The sequence below is a fragment of the Entelurus aequoreus genome, linkage group LG11, assembly GCF_033978785.1.
Source record: "Entelurus aequoreus isolate RoL-2023_Sb linkage group LG11, RoL_Eaeq_v1.1, whole genome shotgun sequence".
In the NCBI taxonomy this organism is placed as follows: Eukaryota; Metazoa; Chordata; class Actinopteri; order Syngnathiformes; family Syngnathidae; genus Entelurus; species Entelurus aequoreus.
The window spans coordinates 75,137,326-75,152,594 of NC_084741.1; the positions used below are offsets into that span (position 1 = coordinate 75,137,326).

The 15,269-nt window shown below is 39.7% G+C and overlaps 1 protein-coding gene across 1 annotated transcript in view; it reads right to left on the reverse strand.

Annotated features, from left to right (window-relative positions):
- Nucleotides 1-15,269, reverse strand: part of LOC133660472 (RNA-binding motif, single-stranded-interacting protein 3-like) — a 230,354-nt gene that overhangs the window by 135,483 nt on the left and 79,602 nt on the right. Inside the window, exon 2 of the mRNA XM_062063997.1 lies at nucleotides 8,749-8,906. Within this exon, the coding sequence (XP_061919981.1) occupies nucleotides 8,749-8,906 (158 nt within the window). The remainder of the gene's footprint in view (nucleotides 1-8,748; nucleotides 8,907-15,269) is intronic.

The following is a 15,269-nucleotide window of genomic DNA, read 5'->3' on the forward strand; positions in this document are numbered from 1 at the left end:
TTCGCTTTAGGCCTGAGTGAAGAATGCGTGAAGAATACACTACCATACTTGCCAACCTTGAGACCTCCGATTCTGGGAGGTGGGGGGTGGGGTGGTCAGGGGCGGGGTGGGGCGGGGCGGGGGTGTGGTTGGGGGCGGGGGGCGTGGTTAAGAGGGGAGGAGTATATTTACAGCTAGAATTCACCAACTCGAGTATTTCATATATACTTCATATGTATATATATCATACTTGCCAACCTTGAGACCTCCGATATCGGGAGGTGGGGGGTGGTCGGGGATGGGGGCGTGGTTGGGGCAGGGGGCGTGGTTAAGAGGAGAGTATATTTACAGCTAGAATTCACCAACTCAAGTATTTCATATATATATATATATATATATATATATATATATATATATATATATATACATATATATATATATGTATATATATATATATATATATATATATATATATATATATATATATATATATATACATATATATATATATGTATATATATATATATATATATATATATATATATATATATATGAAATACTTGACTTTCAGTGAATTCTAGCTATATATATATATATATATATATATATATATATATATATATATATATATATATATATATATATATATATATATATATATATATATATATTTATTTATTTTATTATACATATAAATAAAATAAATACTTAAATTTCCGTGTTCCGGAGGCTATCCAGTAGATGGCGGCATTGTCCTGTTTAACTTCTCCGTTCATGAATGAGTATATCATTTCGGTCACCGTGTTCAATGGAGAACTCTGTTCTACAAAATGTACAGGCAACATACATACCCCTTCCCCTTCGAACTGTCCATTCGTTTTGCAACTTGCAAGCGTATTTCTTCATCTTGCTCGTCGACGGTGTCCGTAACTTCCTCGTTCTTCTGCTTCGTCTCCTGGTTGTGTGCGCAGTTGTGCACTCTACTCTCTAAAAGCCGTAGATGTTATGACGTCATTGGGCAGGCAAGCTGTTTATATTGTGGGAAAGCGGACGTGAGAACAGGCTGTCCCCACTCAGGTCCACATTGAGCTGGAGGGGGCGTGGTCTCCAGCTCCGGCTGAATACCGGGAGTTTGTCGGGAGAACATTTCTGCCGGGAGGTTATTGGGAGAGGCGCTGAATACCGGGAGTCTCCCGCTAAAAACGGGAGGGTTGGCAAGTATGATATATATATATGTATATATATATATTATATATATATATATACATATATATATATATATATATATATATATATATATATATATATATATATATATATATATATATATATATATATATATATATATATATATATATATATGTATGAAATACTTGACTTTCAGTGAATTCTAGCTATATATATATCAGTGGCGTGCAGTCACTAGAGGCAGGGGAGGCACGGCCTCACCTGCCATCATGGAAAGAAAAAAAAAGTAAAAAGAAGAAAAAAAACAATTAAATTGTTATATGTATCCAGTGATTATACTAACGTTATTTTCCATTTAACTTCACTAGTTTTAGATTATTTGTATTTTTATTTTCACATTTGCCGTTCAAATACTGAGAAGAGACGGTGCGGTGATCAGCAGCCAGTTGAGGCACGTCACTGCGTTGTGCCTCGCCCTCAACATGGATTGTGCGCAATGACTCGGCTAACTGCTGGCCTGCTGTGCAGTGAGACCGTATTGCTATATGAATTATATTATACATTTCCATAGTTTAGTTAGCTGAGGTATATAATGTACAGTGTATTTTGTCAACAACTGTATGTGTGTAACGTATTTAACTGCTGCCAAGACACACTGTGTGAGGCTCGTCTCATAACCCCGCCTCCTGGTGCCGGTTAACACTCCCGCCCGACGGGAGCGCCACACCAACCAAAGCCCACACCCAAACCCTCCACGTGCAAGACCGAATCCACCCAAAAAAAGTAATTTAACAAGAAGCCAAAAAGTGCAAAAACAACAATGCTCGCGCGGCGCGCCGGAGGAGCCGTGAACAGGGACACAACATTAGGTACACCTGCAGAATGCAGCGCGGATTTCATATTTCATTCATTCACAACGCTCCCGCATTCATAAGTAAAGGTAAGACCATAATAACGTTTTTTTTAATTAAATGTGCTTTATTGTGTGCAACAGTTTGTAAGTGTAAAGTTAAAGTTAGGTTAAAGTACCAATGATTGTCACACACACACTAGGTGTGGTGAAATTTGTACTCTGCATTTGACCCATCCCCTTGTTCACCCCCTGGGAGGTGAGGGGAGCAGTGGGCAGCAGCGGCGCCGTGCCTGGGAATAATTTTTGGTGATTTAACCCCCAATTCCAACCCTTGATGCTGAGTGCCAAGCAGGGAAGAATGCTGGTATGAGCTTTTAAACGGCTGCCAATCAAATTGTGAATAAGATACTCTTTAGGGTTCATATGTTTGTAAATCTGACTGTGATAAAGTCAGTGCCTCACCTGAGATGAACGTCACCGCACGCCACTGATATATATATATATATATATATATATATATATATATATATATATATATATATATATATATATATATATATATATATATATATATATATATATATATATATATATATTTATATATTTATTTTATTATACATATAAATAAAAGAAATACTTTAATTTCAGTGTACCGGAGACTATCCAGTAGATGGCAGTGTTGTCCTATTTAAGAGTGTCACAACATTGCTGTTTACGGCAGATGAACTGCTTTATGGTAAACGAAAACATGACTGCTGTTGTTGTGTGTTGTTACCACGCTGGGAGGAGGTTAATGAAACTGCCTAACAATAAACCCACATAAGAAACCAAGAACTCGCCCTCGATCATTCTACAGTTATAACGTGATTGGGCAGGCTCGCTGTTTATATCGTGGGAAAGCGGACGTGAAAACAGACTGTCGCCGCTGTCCCCACTCAGGTCCGCATTGAGCTGGAGGGGGCGTGGCCTCCAGCTCCGGCTGAATTCCGGGAGTTTATCGGTAGAACATTTCTTCCAGTAGGTTATCGGGAGAGGCGCTGAATTCCGGGAGTGTCCCGGTAAAACCGGGAGGGTTGGCAAGTATGCACTACCGACCTGATAATAAGACCTGATAAGTCAGAAAGAGAAAGAGATGATTCAGTATAATTTTCTCACAGATGCTACCTGGTGGTTGTTTTAACACACTGCAGCTAGTCCTGGGTAGTCCCACTCCTTAATGCGTCAGTCACACACAAGAAGCAGGCAAAATTACAGTGTATGAGCAAAATGTCTTGAGTAGGGCTGCTGGTGCTTGTGTGTGTGAGTGTGTGTTTAGTGTACGTGTGTGTACGTTTTCTATGGGGTTTCCTTTCCTTTGTCCCAGTTTAAAAGCTCCATTCAGTTTGAGCTGTTGTGTGTCATGTCCTCTTTGTCTGCCCCTATTCAGCTGTGCTCACCCAATCACAGCTCAATGACTAATTGCCTGCTTGGCAAACAAAGCTAGTGTGTGAAGGACAAATGGTGACAAGAGACATTGTGTGTGTGTGTGTGTGTGTGTGTGTGTGTGTGTGTGTGTGTGTGTGTGTGTGTGTGTGTGTGTGTGTGTGTGTGTGTGTGTGTGTGTGTGTGTGTGTGTGTGTGTGTGTGTGTGTGTGTGCATAGGCGTGCATCTCTGTATGTGGATCTTGGGTTTCCTTCACATAACCACTGACCCTAAAGGGGAACCTGACTGCATGCTAATCGCTGGCACACTCCACAGTGAAACTGAGAGGATCACATGCCAACACATGCACACACAAAATGGTGACAAAGGAAATGTCGAGCTACTGTATGAGGTATGGAAGCGGCAGGGAGTCTTTAACACTGATATATCGATATCCTGTGTATATCTAAGTTATTGTGTTCTAAAAAGAACCACATCATTATTGTATTGTAAAAAGCATCGCAAATGGATGGATCGATAAGTTCATACAATCAGCCCTCATGCAAATTTCAAACAGTCGTTCGCAATAAAAGTTAAAGTACCAATGATTGTCACACACAGACACTAGGTGTGGTGAAATTAACCTCTGCATTTGATCCATCCCCTTGTTCACCGCCTGGGAGGTGAGGGGAGCAGTGAGCAGCAGCGGTGGCCGCGCCCGGGAATCATTTTTGGTGATTTAACCCCCAATTCCAACCCTTGATGCTGAATGCCAAGCAGGGAGGTGATGGGTCCCATATTTATAGTCTTTTGTACGACTCGGCCGGGGTTTGAACTCACGACCTACCGATCTCAGGGCGGACACTCTAACCACAAGGCCACTGAATTTGCACATTTTGACCAATCAGCGTCATTCTCGCCAATTTAATTTGTCTTTGAGTGGATGTCAAATGCCCACATCATCTGTCTAATTTAGACAAAGCAGGAACAGCAACGAGTAACATTATTTATATCAACATTTTATTGCTCAAACAGCACAATTGTCATCCTTACGTGCAGCTCAGATCTACTTCCTGTGTCTGTTTACAGCGCTTAGGCTTTTAGGTAATGTAATATATGAAGATTTAGCAACACACCTCAGTTTCTAATTTATATGTATGTATACATATATTTAACCTTTATTTATCCAGGGTAGGGAAAATAAGATCATATTCTCATTTGCAATGCTGACCTAGCAAAGAGGCAGATTTTACATGACAGAGATGTTGAAGTGTTATAATAAATAAATGATAAATGGGTTGTACTTGTATAGCGCTTTTCTACCTTCAAGGTACTCAAAGCGCTTTAACAGTATTTCCACATTTACCCATTCACACAAACATTCACACACTGATGGCGGGAGCTGCCATGCAAGGCGCTAACCAGCAGCCATCAGAGGCAAAGGGTGAAGTGTCTTGCCCAAGGACACAACGGACGTGACTAGGAAGGTAGAAGGTGGGAATTGAACCCCAGTAACCAGCAACACTCCGATTGCTGGCACAGCCACTCTACCAACTTCGCAAAAGTGACCACTATAGCTCTCAGCAGCTCACAAATTCTCTTAACGTGCAGGGGTGAATATGTTTGAACATAATTGTTTAATATGGACAAACTAATCAACCGTAAAACAAACACTGAGAATGTCTGTGGACAATAAAGATGCCCTTGGTGGTGTTTTTCTTTCTGTAATTATAATAAATTATCATCATAAAATGAGTACAACGTCAACACAGTATTTGTTTTACATTTCTTGTTCAAACCCTGTGCTTTTTAAGTTAAAGGGATCATATTATGCATAACCAACTTTTCTTACCTGAAGGTACCTGTTTTTGTGTATTTGAGAGCCCCATGCGTCCCGAAATGTTGAAATCCAACCATCGTGGCATGGCAGAGAAAATAATAAAACACTTTTGCATCTTTCCAAACAAGCCGTTTAGATTTCGAGACTTTAGTGACATATTTTGCCATAGTTACGTCAGCGGATATCTCTATACATGCCAGAGCAGACCTGGGCAAATTAAGGCTCGGGGGCCGTTAAGCTTTTCAATCTGGCCCGCCGGACATTCCCATTAATTTTTTTTAGATCTCTAAGATGGAAACTGTAGCTGCCATTATGATGTGCAGTGATGTTTTTAATTTACCGTAAGTCTTGAACTATACAAAGTATTTCAATGGTTGGAATCTGCACTTTTGCATGATATACTAGTTACTAGGGCTGTGAATCTTTGGGTGTCCCACGATTCGATTCAATATCGATTCTTGTGGTCACGATTAGATTGAAAATCGATTTTTTTTCAATTCCACACGATTCTCCATTCAAAAACGATTTTTTCCCGATTCAAAAGGATTCTCTATTCATTCAATACATAGGATTTCAGCAGGATCTACCCCAGTCTGCTGACATGCAAGCAGAGTAGTAGATTTTTGTAAAAAGCTTTTATAATTGTAAAGGACAATGTTTTATCAACTGATTGCAATAATGTAAATTTGTTTTAACTATTAAATGAAACAAAAATATGACTTATTTTATCTTTGTGAAAATATTGGACACAGTGTGTTGTCAAGCTTATGAGATGCGATGCAAGTGTAAGCCACTGTGACACTATTGTTCATTTATTTTATTTTTATAAATGTCTAATGATAATGTCAATGAGGGATTTTTAATAACTGCTATGTTGAAATTGTAACTGATATTGATACTGTTGTTGATAATATTCATTTTTGTTTCACTACTTTTGGATTGTTCTGTGTCGTGTTTGTGTCTCCTCTCAATAACTCTGTTTATTGCAGTTCTGAGTGTTGCTGGGTCGGGTTTGGTTTTGGAATTGGATTGCATTGTTATGGTATTGCTGTGTATTGTTTTGTTGGATTTATTAATTAAAAAAATAAAAATAAAAAATAAAAAAGTTTAATAAATTTAAAAAAAAAAAAAAAAAATCGATTTTTTAAAAATGAGAATCGATTCTGAAACGCACAACGTGAGAATCGCGATTCAAATTCGAATAAATTTTTTCCCACACTCTTAGTCTTGAACTACACAAAGTATTTCAATGGTTGGAATCTGCACTTTTGCATGATATACTAGTTACTATGGTAATCTAAGTCACAGCAGCTCAGACGAGGCACCAAGCAGTGTGGGTGGAGAGCGTTTCCACAGAGTGTTTCCACAGAGTGTTTCCACAGAGTGTTTCCAGAGCGGCCAGCCTGAAATGCGGGTGTCAGCAGGGACAGACGCAGAAGGAGATTTTTACAACAAAGTTCTAAAGATTAATGATACATTAGATTGTAGGTGTTTTCGTTTTTTTTACCCTTTACGTTCATATTTCACTGTGTTTGTTGCATTTTTGTTGCGTTTCGCTTGATTGTAAAATATGTCGATCGAGAGGGGGTGTGAGGTTCATATGTTGTCAATATTCAGTGTTTTACCGTTCATAGTTAATATTGTAAATCCCACATTCTTTATTTTCATGTACATTCTGGGTGTCTCATTCAGTAAAAAAATACAAAATTCCATTCCGTTTTTTAAGGCGGTCTGTCATAACATTTTTAGCATTCAATCAGACATTATTGTGAGGTTTTGTATTAGTGTTACTAAAAATCAGATATGCCAGCCCCCAGACATGTTTTTCTCTAAATTTGGCCCAGTGAGTCATAATAAGTGCCCAGGCCTGCACTAGAGGTTTACCCGAAGAGCTTTGCGAGAGTCCGCCATTTTCATTCAGTTGTATTCTAAAGTTGTAGTCAATAAGTTTGTCCTTTTTTGCTATCTTCTTGTTGTGGGGCAGACTGACTTGTACATGCTCTTGCAAGCTAAAATCCTCTACTGTTGCCATTTCTCATAAAAAAGTAGCGTATAGTTCTAACTTATATCATTATTCATGCGATCGTCTCGATTACTGTAACGTATTATTTTCAGGCCTCCCTATGTCTAGCATTAAAAGATTACAGTTGGGACAAAATGCGGCTGCTAGACTTTTCACAAGAACAAGAAAGTTTGATCATATTACGCCTATGCTGGCTCACATGCACTGACTTCCTGTGCACTTAAGATGTGACTTTAGGTTTTACTTACGTATAAAATATTTAACGGTCTAGCTCCATCCTATCTTGCTGATTGTATTGTACCATATGTCCCGGCAAGAAATCTGCGTTCAAAGAACTCCGGCTTATTAGTGATTCCCAGAGCCCAAAAAAAGTCTGCGGGCTATAGAGCGTTTTCTATTCGGGCTCCTGTACTATGGAATGCCCTCCCGGTAACAGTTAGAGATGCTACCTCAGTAGTAGCATTTAAGTCCCATCTTAAAACGAATTTGTATACACTAGCCTTTAAATAGACCACCCTTTTAGACCAGTTGATCTGCCGTCTCTTTTCTGCTCTGCCCCCCTCCCCTGCGTGGAGAGGTTATTAGGTGACCACAGATGAAGCACTAGCTGTTTAAAGTCAGTCCCGGGGTGGACCACTCATCTGTGCATCAGTTGGGGACGTCTCTGCGCTGCTGACTTGTCTCCCCCAAGATGATCTCCCACTATGGACTGGACTCTCACTATTAACTAGATCCACTCGACGTCCATTGCACCGGTCGTCCAAAATGTTACCAAAGCACCACCATTACATGTTATGTAGACCACAAGGAAGTGTTTTAAATGTAGAAACACATTGTAATACAGTATGACACCTTTAAGGTTGCATAGACCACTTGGAACATTGATAAAAAAGTTATAAAAGTAAAAGTTGATTACATTTTTAACCTCTTCAGTAGCCTTGTGGTTAGAGTGTCCGCCCTGAGACTGGGAAGTCGTGAGTTCAAAACCCCGGCCGAGTCATACCAAAGACTATAAAAATAGTACCCATAGCCTCCCTGCTTAGCACTCAGCATCAAGGGTTTGAATTGGGGGTTTAATCACCAGAATGATTCCAGAGCACGGCCACCGCTGCTGCTCACTGCTCCCCTCACCTCCCAGGGGGTGAACATGGGGATGGGTCAAATGCAGAGGATAATTTCACCACACCTATTGTGTGTGTGACTATCGTTGGGACTTTAACTTCAAATGTTATTGGAAAAAATACACCTCAAAGCATTGCAACTTTTGCTGCAACTTTCTGAAAAGCTACCACAAATTCAGGCATTTTACAACAATCACAAAAAAGCTTGCAAAACCCTGGAGGGACTGATAAACCACAAAATGATTGCAAAATCTCAACACATCTAATATTACACATTATTTTTGTAATTAGTAATCTGTTTTTAAATTGTGTATGTCATTTTCAACGGCGTTTTTTTCACACCTGGCAAAGCCAACCCCTCTGCTTAGTCCGTTGGCGTCCCTCAGTATCCGAGTGGAAATAACATGACCAAAAGGCTTCAGCATGTTCTCCAGCTCCTGCTCATCCATTGACACTGGCAGGTTGGAGATGTACAGGTTGGTGGGGTCCTGCTCCTGTTGCTGTAATGAGAGAAAATGGAGAAAAGTGCCTAAGAATGTGATTCAGAAATGACTGGTTACTCCCAATATTATGCCTATGGAGAGAAGAGAAAAGAATAATGAAACGCTCCTTTAATCCTCCCGCAGGGATGATAACTTTAAATGTAACAATGCCCCTGTGCAAAGCAAAACACCTTTTCTCCCACATTTAACTCTCTACTAAAAGCAATGAGCATTAAAGCAGTGTCCTTTGAGTTATTCCCACATTTATGACTCCATATGTCACCATAAAACCGCAGTGTATTTCTACTTAAATGGCAAACTCTGCTCAAAAGAAGAATAAACACAACATTGAAAAAGACAGCACATCAGTGTCACGCCGATAGATTTCATGGTTGTTTACGAGTTGCATTTATGCTGGCCTTGAAAATGACGGAACTTCCTTCTCATTTGCTTAACTGGGCTGGTATATTTCAATTATTTTTTGTCCGTTTGGCAGCTATTCATTTAAAAAATCCTTCACGGGAGACCAGTGTGTGTGTCTGTGTGTGTGGGTGTGGGTTTGTGCTTGCAATATAGATAAATGCATAAAGTTTCATTGGGCTCGTTCCACTGCAAACAGATACCATTGAGATGTGGAAGAAACACATCAACATAGGAGAACATAGAAAAATAACACAAGCTCAAACCTGTTCTTTTACAGACCTCGTATGGATACTGTTACTGTATTAATAGTCACAAATCGTCTCCTCATTTCATTAGACTTTATGGCTGTGGTGTCCCAATGCACGAAGCAAGGGCCATAAAGGCATCCTTGGATACGCTCATTACACAAATTTAGGGTGAAGTAGAATAGAGATTGCGAGCTAGCAGGCCTAACATCAGTGACCTCTGACCCCCAACAATTTATTTTGGGTGAATGGAAAAATGACACTGACTAACATCTTTTAGTTAGTCTTTCCAATGGCGGTGGAAATTGTTTCAATTGTACAGTATGTAGATGGAGTGACCGCAGGTTCCAAATCTTTACCGATATATAGCTCTCCATGATTGTTACTCAAAGCTTCAAAGAAATGTAATCCACAGCATCCACTAAATGAAAAATATCACAGCTCAAGCACATTTTCGGTTAAATTTTACATCATACAACTGCATATGTATGCTGTGAAATGACAAAAGGCTGCCATTTCAAGACCCCGGTGAAAATAACTTGGGTCTACGCAACTTTCCTGAACACAACAACCTGAGCCTGAGCAAACATTTTCTTATTATGATTCATCTTCTGAAAGAATTTATTTTTTCACTTTAAATACTAGGAGTGGCAATCTTTAGGGACTTCACAATTTTGAGTACAATTAGGATTCAGGGGCTACATTTCAATTATAAATAGATTATTAATGCATATTTGATATTATATCTATCTATATCAAGGGTCCCCAAACGGTTCTGGCCCGCCAGTGTCCAAAATCCGGCCCGCGGGAAGTCACAAGTTCAAAATTAAAAAAATTAAAAAATACATAAATACAAAATATTTTTAAAAATCTGTCCTTTCTAATCAATTGTCTACCGCTTGTTACTCTCGGTGTCTCCCAGCCGCTCAGGCAAATCATATTGTCGAAAAATACATTTTCCCATGGATAATGTGACATCATCAGTGGCAAGTGCTCACTCTTTCAGTCTTTTATTTTTTATTTTTTGTCATAAAAAAATACAATCATGTGTGCTTACGGACTGTATCCCTGCAGACTATATTGATCTATATTGATATACAACGTAGGAACCAGAAATATTAATAACAGAAAGAAACAACCCTTTTGTGCGAATGAGTGTGAATGAGTGTAAATGGGGTAGGGAAGTTTTTTGGGTTGGTGCACTAATTGTAAGTGTATATTTAGTTTTTTATGTTGATTTAATAAAAAAAATAAATATATATATATATTTGTATTTTTCGTTTTTTTCAACCCTTGTGTTGTCCTCATTTCCTGTATACACCCTGTGTCTTCCGGGTCAAAATGACCCATCTTCACTAAACCCCTAATATAAGCAGCTTAATTTAATTTAAACACCAAATTTCATCTTGCTTGAAGAAACAACTTGTCATTCACCACAAAATACTACACACCGGAGCTCTTGTAAAAAGAGCTCAGCAGTGCATGCACTTTTTGCGTCGGATGAAAAGAGCACAGCTCCCTCCCCCCATTCTCACCACATTCTACAGTGGCACTATAGAGAGCCTGCTGACCAACAGCATCTCTGTCTGGAGTGGAGCCTGCAGTGCCTCAGACTGGAAGTCTCTCCAGAGAGTGGTGAGGACGGCGGAAAAGATCATCAGGACTCCTCTCCTATCCAGGAGATCGCAAAAAGCCGCTGCCTGACCAGGGCTCAGAAAATCTGCAACGACTCCTCCCACCCCCACCATGGACTGATTTCACTGCTGGACTCTAGAAAGAGTTTCCGCAGCCTCCGAAGCAGAACCTCCAGGTTCTGTAACAGCTTCTTCCCTCAAGCCGTAAGACTCTTGAACGCATCATAATTAAATTACCCCCTCAACTCCCCCCAAAATGGATTAACTCGATGGAATAAAAAAGACAATATAACATACATCCATAAGCGTGGACGCATGTGAAAAAGTGCAATATATTTATCCGTACAGTAATGTATTTATTTATTTATATATATTTATTTATTTTATATATATATTTATATATTATTTATATATATTTATTTATTTATTATTATTTATTTATATATGCACCTTATTGTTTTTTTTATCCTGCACTACCATGAGTTTATGTAACAAAATTTTGTTCTTATCTGTGCTGTAAAGTTCAAATTTGAATGACAATAAAAAGGAAGTCTAACTCTAAATCTAAGTCTAAAATCTGTGAATAACTAAATTTTCCCTCTTCACTTCATTTCTATAGCTTAAGAAAAGCAAAAAAATGTGTGTTTTGAATGCATTTTTATTCATCCCAATGACTCAGTTTCTTTATTTTCTTTCTCCAGTGAACAGTTGAAGACAATGTACAATACAAAAATATGAAAAATAACATAACCCATTCAACTAATTAACTAATTAAATAACCCTAATTGGCGCATGTAGGTGGTTGGGGACCACTGATGTAGAGTTTGCCCACTTATGAGCGCACATTAGGGCTGCACGATTAATCCACATCGATTCGACACCGAGTTTTAATTTAATGCGATAAATAGCCGCAATAGGCTGAGGGGTTTTTTTCTCCACTGTCACCGGCATTTGAATGACATGTTCACCAATCAGAATTGTTAGGTCTCAGGTTTGTTCGTCTCTCGCTTCAAACAGGGAGAGAGATGTCTCACTCAGTGCATGATTCTCAGCACCCGAGCGTGTTTATTTAACAGTAGAATTCACTTAACGCAATGAGCCCTCTATTTAGTCATTCACAAGCTTTGTCTCTGTGGGCGGAGAACGAGGTGCCAGCTTCACACACACAGGAAGCACGTACAGACAGCCTCCCTACTCCCGACTACTTTTTTTGGATAAAATATAAAACTCGCAAATGGAATCGCAATCGCAATTTTCGAGAGAAAAATCGCAAAATCACGCAGTCCTAGTGCACATGCTCTTTTACGCTAAACGCGGATGGTAACCGAAAAAGGAGTGTGGGTTGTCACCCAGTCAGTGATCAGGTCAATACATACGTCAGTGCAAAGATGAGTGAGGGGACTTCATCTGTTTTACTACTTGACATCCTTGCTTGCTTAGCCACGTGGTTAGCATAGCTTGTTCTCTTCTCCTACTTCTCGCATGTAAGCACTAGTTCTGCATTATAGAACCGTCTGTATCACTTTATTTAACATAGATAAATAATCGATATTTGGACGTTTGTCCATCGATTCAGAATCGTCCCAATCGAGATGCATTGAAGAATCAATAATTTTTCCTGCTCTTCGGTAAATACGATGTGATGACCTAGAAGGAAATCACGCTGGGCACCCGGCCTCTAGATGTTGATTATAATGCATGCCTGTGCTATTCCGCTGCCTGCCTGCGGGATAAGAACTTAAGTGCTTTGGAGGACCCATGTGTGATTGAAGTGCTTGACTTTGCTAAAAGTTACAGTAAACTTTGTGCAACAGCATTACCTCTCTCTCTGCAGCTTGTAAATGACTCACCTCTCCCTCCCCTGTCTTGTCTCTTTATCCTCACCATATCCTCTCTCTCTCTTTCTCTCGCTCTCTCTCTTTTTCTCTCGCTCTCTATGCTTGTGCTCTCTCTTTCCCTGCAACATCTGTCTTGAGCTGGCAACAGCTCCACGCCAACTGCTCTGCCTCTGAACCCGCCTGCCAGTCAGTCAGCCTGCGTTTTCAACCCCATTAAACTTCATGGCTACATCGGTGCCACTGATATGTGACTTGTACTACATTGCTTCATGGTTACCATGCAACACATGCAAAGGACAATAAGAGGCCGGGTCATAACCAGGATTTGACAAATACCAAGGTCATACATTGGTTGTCCAAGAGGAGCTTTGAAAAGTTAAAATCATGGGTATCCCAGCACCATATAAATAATATTACCTTGAGCAACACAATGAACAATCCACTTTTTAATTATTGTGCTGAAGTTAAGTGTACTAAACAATTTTAACATCTTTAAAACGTAACTTTCAAAACTTCACTTCAACTCTGACATGGATTTCAACTATTTGTCATTCATGGTCTAGGTCTGTCTTGATGTTGGTCTCTACTGTACTGAATGTCAATTTAGTTATACTTACAATTAATTGTAATCAGAAAAAACACACATTTTTATTTTATTTAAAAAAAATACATTCTTATTAACGGTTTTCTTCTTTCTTTCTTTCTTTATGAAGGGGAGGATTGGGTTAGTCGGTTGAGGGAGTTTCCAGTAATACAAAAATGTGGAAAGCAGAATTATTTATGTACTGTGTTGTACTGCACTGTTGATGCTCAATAAAGCATATTAAAAAAAAGTTAAAATCCTGAAATCAAACAGTGATTCTTGATCACCCCAAATGTCGAAATATGTTTCCCTCATCCCATTTATGACATTTCTTGAAAGTTTAATAAAAATATGTTAATAATTTATTTTAGCTATTTTGCTAAGTGAAGTGAATTATATTTATATAGCGCTTTTCTCTAGTGACTCAAAGCGCTTTACATTGTGAAACCCAATATCTAAGTTACATTTTTAAACCAGTGTGGGTGGCACTGGGAGAAGGTGGGTAAAGTGTGTTGCCCAAGGACACAACGGCAGTGACTAGGATGGCGGAAGCGGGGATCGAACCTGGACCCCTCAAGTTGCTGGCACGGCCACTCTACCAACCCAGCTATACCGCCCCACTAACTAACTAACAGGCAAACCAATTCCATTGGGTACAGAAGGGGTAATTAATCAAAGGATAATTGAAATTGCCATGTCCACGCATGGTTCTTTTCTTCGTCTGCCCCCTCTAAAAAAGCTGCAAGAGGGTTCACTCTCTGCATCAGTTTTAGCACCAAGGCGTGTTTGTTTTTATAACATAATGAAATAAACACAGTGAACCCTCTTGTCTGTCATCCAGTTTCTCTGGCCCCGTTTACCAGTGGCGTGCAGTCACGAGAGGCAGGGGAGGCGGGGCCTCACCTGCCATCATGGAAAGAAAAAAAAAAGTAAAAATAAAAAAATAATAATTAAATTGTTATATGTATCCAGTGATTATACTAAAGTTATTTTCAATTTAACTTCACCAGTTTTAGATTATTTTTATTTTTATTTTCACATTTGCCGTTCAAATACTGAGAAGAGACGGTGCGGTGATCAGCAGCCAGTTGAGGCACGTCACTGATTTATGCCTCAACATGGATTGTGCGCAATGACTCGGCTAACTGCTGGCCTGCTGTGCAGTGAGACCGTTGAGACCGTATTGCTATATGAATCATATTATACATTTCCATAGTTTAGTTAGCTGAGGTATATAATGTCCAGTGTATTTTGTCAACAACTGTATGTGTGTAAAGTGCTGAGTATTCATAAAGCTGCTGCGAAGACACACTGTGTGAGGCTCGTCTCATAACCCCGCCTCCTGGTGCCAAGCACCTCCGCCGCAGAATTCACCCCCGACGGGAGCGCCGCGGCCACACCAACCAAAGCCCACACCCAAACCCTCCACGTGCAAGACCGAATCCACCCAAGAAAAGTCACTTAACAAGAAGCCAAAAAGTGCAAAAACAACAATGCTCGCGCTGCAGGAGCCGCGAACGACCGCAGGGACACAACATTAGGTACACCTGCACTGCAGGTTCATATGTTTGTAAATCTGACTGTGAGGATGCAGTCGTGCCTCACCAGACATTAACCTCACCGCACGCCACTGCCGTTTACACTGCACACCAAATCTG